The 6406-nt window shown below is 41.7% G+C and overlaps 1 protein-coding gene across 2 annotated transcripts; it reads left to right on the top strand.

Moving 5' to 3' along the window:
• The first annotated feature begins 408 nt into the window (after positions 1-408).
• On the top strand, positions 409-6021 carry LOC101624310 (HLA class II histocompatibility antigen, DQ alpha 1 chain-like). Of its 2 annotated transcripts, none has more exons than XM_004695684.2 (5): positions 409-508; positions 3715-3963; positions 4396-4677; positions 4932-5101; positions 5886-6021. In XM_004695684.2, the coding sequence occupies exons 1-4, from the start codon at positions 427-429 to the stop codon at positions 5084-5086; spliced, it is 768 nt and encodes a 255-aa protein (XP_004695741.1). In that variant the 5' UTR covers positions 409-426; the 3' UTR covers positions 5087-5101; positions 5886-6021. The 2 variants fall into 2 exon arrangements, with proteins under 2 accessions (XP_004695741.1, XP_012590364.1); XM_012734910.1 differs by lacking the exon at positions 5886-6021 and adding an exon at positions 5273-5878.
• The last annotated feature ends 385 nt before the right edge of the window (positions 6022-6406 follow it).

Below are 6406 nucleotides of genomic sequence, written 5' to 3'. Positions count from 1 at the left end.
TGGAGACTGTCAGGAAGGTGGTAAACTCAGGGTACAATCCTTAGACATTCTAATCCAGAAAATCCTTAAGGACATACAGTGATGCCCTCACTACGCATGAAACTAGTTAGAAATCCCCGCCTGTGTCGCCACCAGCAGGCATACACACATATGACAAGATTCTGATTTAATATTCTCCATCCTTTCATAAAAATTCCCAGAGCTCCACTCTGAGTGGAAGCTGCCCCAAAAGCTGGGGCTTCCCCACTCTCTTCCAGGTCCCTTTGAACAAAGGCTTCAACCGGCAACAGAGGTATCATCAGAGGAGGTTTTTCTGATTGGCCAGAACCTGCAGGGGCAGGACTTGGTTTCATATAGTACTTTGCTTCTTCAGCTTGATTCTCAACAACTCAAAACAGAGCTGCTGAGACCACTTAGCAAAGAAAGATGGCCCTGTACAGAGCTCTGATTCTGGGGGCCCTCACTCTGACCACACTGAGGAGCCCCTGTGGAGGGGAAGACATCGAGGGTGAGTGCAGGTTTGGAGGGTGTGCGTACCGGAATTGGGAGACAGGGACTTGGAGGGAAAAAAAATATTTTTTAAAGATTTATTTATTTATTCGTACAGAACTGGGGTGCAGGCCAGAGGTGTGGGAGAAGGGGGTGAGAGGATTCACCAGAGACAGAGTGGGAAGCAGAACTGGCTGGGAATCCACTGCTGAGGGGAGCAGCTGGCGAGACAGGAGAGGTCTGCTAAGCCATGTGGGTCAGCTCCCTGGCTGGGGATCAAACTTATGCTTCAGTGGCTTCAGACAGCTTCCTAGTGCTGCATTTTAACCTGTTGCCCCACCTGGGAGCAGCTCCCCCCCCCAAAAAAAAAAAAAAAGATTTGTTTGGAACTAGTAGAGGCTCTTCAAAGGCATTCTCAGGTCTAAAAAGTATGGTCTTTTTTTCCTCAGGAAACCAGCTTTCCCACCCACTCCTCTTGCTACCTGTGCCCTGCAGTGTTCACCAAGGGCATGTTCTGTCTCTGATCCTGGCTCCGGTGACTGGGCTTTCTGACAGTCATTCATGCTTGCCTCAAAGAGTTGGGATGTTTTAGGAGTGGGTGTTTATTTCCAAAGATTCATGAACTATTATTCTCAATTGTTTTCTTTTTGGCAACTTTTGAAGTTTTTTTGTCTACTTCTCCTGTAGTTTATCATAGAATACATAGTTTCATGAATTTTATATACTATTTAGATATTAAAAATGGTTATTCATCTCAGATGAATAATAATAACTTCTCTTTGGGCATGGCACAGGTGGGGAGTGGGTGAGCTTTAGGCAAGTCCTTTTACTACATGGTCCTCATTTAATTTCAGTTACCTTATATGTCATTTTATAAATAATTAAATAAAATAGGCATGTAGATCTGCTTTCTAGATATACCAATATATATCAATGATCTAATTTTTAACTTAGTGCCATAGGTATAGCTTAATTTTTTTCTTTAAAAAAATAAGAATTATTTTTATTTTTAAATAAACTGAAAATTTTGTAGGGAAAATTTTGGTGAATTAAGTTATATTGGCTTGTCAGTCCAAATTAGCTGTCTTCCATCTTATTGAAGGGTCCTTATTGATGGAACAGAGTAATTATTTGGTCTCCTCTGCATTCATTGTCCACCTCTTTCAATCCTCTCTTCACACATTTCTTTTTAACATCAGCAGCAACAGCAGCAGCTGCAGCAGCAACATTTTTTAATTTTACATCTTTAAGATACAGAATTTCTCTCCTCAAGTGTCTTCATACATTTCTTTACCCTGATCCCCTTCTAGGATCCATCCTTGGCTCATTTCCCTATTGTTTTTCTAGATATAGAGAATTGAGTTTATAAAACCCAAAGTAGAAAAACTGAATCATTCAAAAGGGAAGTGGGATAAAATTTACTCTCTTCTTCAGTATCTTTATTAATCATGTCTGTTCCCACTCTTACTTTGGGGGTGGGAATTTCACCTGTTTCTCAAGAGCATTTCCCAATTTTATTCCTTCAACATCACAATGACCACAGTTAGTACACTGATACAAGGGCCTGTGGTGCTTATAGAACCCTATGAAGATGTTTTAATTTTTTAATATTATAATTTTTTTAGATTTATTTATTCATACAGAACTGGGGTACAGGCCAGAGATGCGGAGGGTGAGAGGATTCACCAGAGACAGAGTGGGGAGCAGAACAGGCAGAGCTACTGCAATACACTGCTGACGGGAGCAATGGACCAGACAGGAGAGGTCTGCTGTGCCATGGGGGTCAGCTACCTGGCCAGGGATTGAATTCATACTGTTGATTCAAGAAAACTCATTGCAAGATTAAGGAGTCTTAACTGTGGGGGGTCTTAAACCAAATGGGTCATGTTGAGCAGGGAAGAGAGTGAGCTATGTGAGGAACAGACAAACTTGGAGACAAAGACACTGGATGGAGGGTTGGGAGGTCACGATGTGATCAAAAACAGGCTTAATGAGAGAACTTTTGGTAATTAAACAGACACTTCAAGAATGAATTTAAGGAGAATCCTAAAAGAAAATTTTATTGCTTGGAGAAAAATAGACCCTACAAAAACCAAGGAGTATGACAGGATAACATCGCTTAGTAAATTCGCTGGCAGAAAAGATGTTTATGGAGGAAGCTGGAATGTAAAGCTGTGAATTCCCCATCACAGAACTCAACTGCTTCTCCCTATATTCAGTCAGCCACTGGACAGTAGAGACTATGCTGATTTGTGCTTCTTTGCCTCCCACAAAGTCTGACACCTTGTTGATTCTTAGTAAATGAGAAATGAAGGAAGGAAATGGATAACATTTGATAACATCGTCCAGACGGGTTCATTTGGGTAGAGTCACACTGTGCTGGCTGCATTTCTGCTTTAGCATCTTCAGATCAGTGCCTGTGCATTCCAAGAAAAAGGTTGCAGTTCTCACTGGACTTAAGTGTTGCATGAGGGAAAAAAGGGAGTTTTAGTAACCTCCTGAAAAGAAAAAAAGGAATTATGAGCAACAGATATCCATAATCTAATAAAGCTTCCAGTCTTTTTATTTCATAAGGATCATACTATTAACAAAACAGACCTGAGACGCATTGTTTACACCTTAATAGTACTTTGTACTATTATTGTTGTGTTTGTCATATTCTTTCTTATACTCCATAAATAGAGAAAATGCTTTAAAAGTTATAAGATCCTGTATAATTTTCCTTGGCTTAAAAAAAAAAAAGGAAGAAGTAGTTCCTGTGTAGAAAATGTGCTCTGAGCCAGTCCTGAGTGGAGAGGAAGCAAAGTGAATGTATTTTAATTGCTTAAACTATACAATGAGAGAGAAAACTTATGAATCAGAGAAGTAAGCCTAATCTTTGTGGAAGAAAATTAAAGCCATCATAATTTTTTTATTCCTTCTTTCATACCATTACAACCCTCCTCATTGTACAAATACTGTGTACCAGGCCCTGAACCAGGTACACAGGGAATAATGGGGTTCTGCCCTAATGGGGAATGTTGTAGTTGACAGGTTGGTTCTAACTGGACAGCTACCACTACTGAATGGAAAGGAAGCAGGAGCTTGGAATTTTGTCCAGAGATTTAGACAAACATGGAACCCACAGTATTAAAAAGTCAGTGTCTCATGTCACTTTGTTTGATACTTAGTAAGCTTCTTTTCCCTGTGTTTTTCACCTTCCTATTCCTTAACCTCACTTGTCAGCTGATCACGTTGGCATCTATGGCACAAACATCTACCAGTCATATGGTCCCTCTGGCCAGTACACCCAGGAATTTGATGGAGATGAGTTGTTCTACGTGGACCTGCAGAAGAAAGAGACTGTCTGGCGGCTGCCAGAATTCAGCACATTTGCCAGCTTTGACCCACAGTTTGGAATTACAGAGATAGCTACAGCAAAATACAACTTGGACATCCTGATTAAAAGTTCCAACTATACTGCCGCTACCAATGGTATATGTCTCCTTTCTGCCTGTTTCTACTGTCCTTTCATGCAGGGCTTTACTCCCTAATTCCTTGGGGGTACATAATCATTCACTGCTGTATAAAACTCTCTCATTTCCACAGGTCCCAAGATATCCTTATGGTAATTACTGAATCCCCCCCATCCTCTCCCATCTCAAAAATTACATAGTTCCATGCAATAAAAGTATTCTTACGTCTGTACCACAATCCTTCAAAAAGGAATTCCAAGACCGCATATCCTAATAAGCATGCCCAGAGAGAAAGGTGTAGGGTAAAGTACAGGTCATATAATACAGCATTGCCCAAGCACAAGGGAAGCTGCTCTTCTACTCTCAGATGTGGAAACAGTGATGGGAAGGGTACTCCAGGATGCAGGGCAGAGCCATTTCCAGCTCACACCAGTCTGTTTCCTCACCACAGAGGTTCCTGGGGTGACTGTGTTCACCAAGTCTCCTGTGACACTGGCTAAGCCCAACACCCTCATCTGTTTTGTGGACAACATCTTCCCTCCTGTGATCAACATCACCTGGTTGGTCAATGGACACTCAGTCACAGAGGGTGTGTCTGAGACCAGCTTCCTTCCTAAAAGTGATCAATGTTTCTTCAAGATCAGTTACCTCGTTTTCGTCCCTTCTGATGATGATGTTTATGACTGCAAGGTGGAGCACTGGGGCCTGGAGGAGCCACTCCTGAAACACTGGGGTAGGTGTGAGGTCTTCTTCTGGTACCTTCACTTCTCTGTCACATTCAGAACATTCTGCCGCTAAGCCCATAAATCTGATGTCCTAAAGTTTATTTTACACATTTAAAAGATTTCAACGATTGGCTTCAATTTACTCCCTTAGCCTGGTGACCTGAGTGTCTGTAGAACCAACACAACCCTCTCATCCATGCCATCCCATAATCATGAAAATGAAGCTACACTCTGTATTGACTTCCACACTTTCATTTCACAGAACCTGAGACTCCAGCCCCTCTGTCGGAGCTGACAGAGACTGTGGTCTGTGCCCTGGGGCTGGCCGTGGGCCTCATAGGCATTGTACTGGGAACCATCCTCATCATCCGAGGCCTGCGCTCAGGTGGGGCCTCCAGACACCAGGGGCCCTTGTGAGTCACACCTTAGAAGGTAAGATTAAATATTGGTCAGAGCTCAGAGCCAGAGCCACAGTGTGGAGGAAAGAGAGAAGGAGAAGGTTGTGGACTCAAATGTGTTTGAAAAGTTGGAGAACTAGGGCAGGGCATGATGATGACAGAGGACCCTTCAGAATTTGTTGACCTCATGTCTGTCTTGTTGCAGGTACACTGCCCCTCTGTGAGAGAGAAGAGTGAGCATGCTAGATGACTAAGTACTATTTTCTGGCCCAGTTCAGCTTATTTCTTCTCTCCTCCAGTATTGCTCTCACCTTTTCTCTGGGAATTAAATGTTGTTTCATAAGAGCTCACATATCCCTCTGAGGTCTCCCTGACTACCCGTGTTTTATTTCTTCTGCTCTCAATTGTTATATACTATGAGATTGTTGGATATTTAGCGAGTGCCAAATCCCTAATGACCCAGATCAGTACCTCCAAGGAAGCAATAAATCCTTCTTTATGAGATCTTTTGTTGAATATTTGCTTGCCTTTCATCTCAGGACTTACTAATACCAAGACCCCTTATTCTTCAAGATCATCTAATTTTCTAAATCATATTTCCTTCCCAATAACACAGACAAAATCAAATGGCAGCTGATAGTTTAATAGATAGCTGAGGTTAACATTTCAGTCCTTCTTGGGTTCACAGTCTTGGCTGCTACACACACTCATCTAGTTCAGGCATCAATGAAGATAATATATACCTCTTCCTTTCATATAGATTCATTATAGCAGAAAAAGCAAAAACCTGAAATAAATCCATTCTCATTTTATTATAGGTTTTAAAAGGTGACGGAGAAATGTTGGAAGAAAATTTTGAATCTCAGAAGTACCAAAGGCTAAATTTCTTTCACAAAATTTAAATTTTTTAAGGATAAATGATGATAAAATGATGATGTCCTCCCTGGTGGCGCAACAGGCTCATGCACAGCACTATGAAGCTATCTGCAGCCACTACAGCACAAGTTCATTCCCAGACCAGGAGCTGACACACATGGCACAGCAGACCTCTCCTGTCTCTCCCACTGTTCCCCTCAGCAGTGCATTTCAGTAATCTGCCTGTTCAGCTCCCCACTCTGTCTCTGGTGAATCCTCTCATACCCCCATCTCTGGCCTGTACCACAGTTCTTGTATGCATAAATAAATTAATCTTTTCAATAAAAAAAGAAAAAAGAGCATATCCTTATAGAAAGACAGCAAAGCAAAACAGGAGTTCTAGATAATAAAGTGACAGAATCTCAACGTTTCTAGAAGCTTTCCTTTCTCTCCTCTCTGATGGAGACAATAATTCCTAACATTT

This window comes from Condylura cristata, unplaced genomic scaffold, assembly GCF_000260355.1.
Source record: "Condylura cristata isolate star-nosed mole 26May11 unplaced genomic scaffold, ConCri1.0 scaffold00096, whole genome shotgun sequence".
In the NCBI taxonomy this organism is placed as follows: domain Eukaryota; kingdom Metazoa; phylum Chordata; class Mammalia; order Eulipotyphla; family Talpidae; genus Condylura; species Condylura cristata.
Note: the sequence above shows the minus strand (reverse complement) of the source record. Positions and strands in the feature narration are given on the sequence as shown.

Excerpts from the sequence above, each read along its gene's own strand:
- LOC101624310 (XM_004695684.2), top strand. The coding sequence starts at position 427 with ATGGCCCTGTACAGAGCTCTGATTCTGGGGGCCCTCACTCTGACCACA. Across the intron at positions 3,964-4,395 it reads CTATACTGCCGCTACCAATG|AGGTTCCTGGGGTGACTGTG; the intron begins GTATATGTCTCC and ends TCCTCACCACAG. Across the intron at positions 4,678-4,931 it reads GCCACTCCTGAAACACTGGG|AACCTGAGACTCCAGCCCCT; the intron begins GTAGGTGTGAGG and ends TTCATTTCACAG.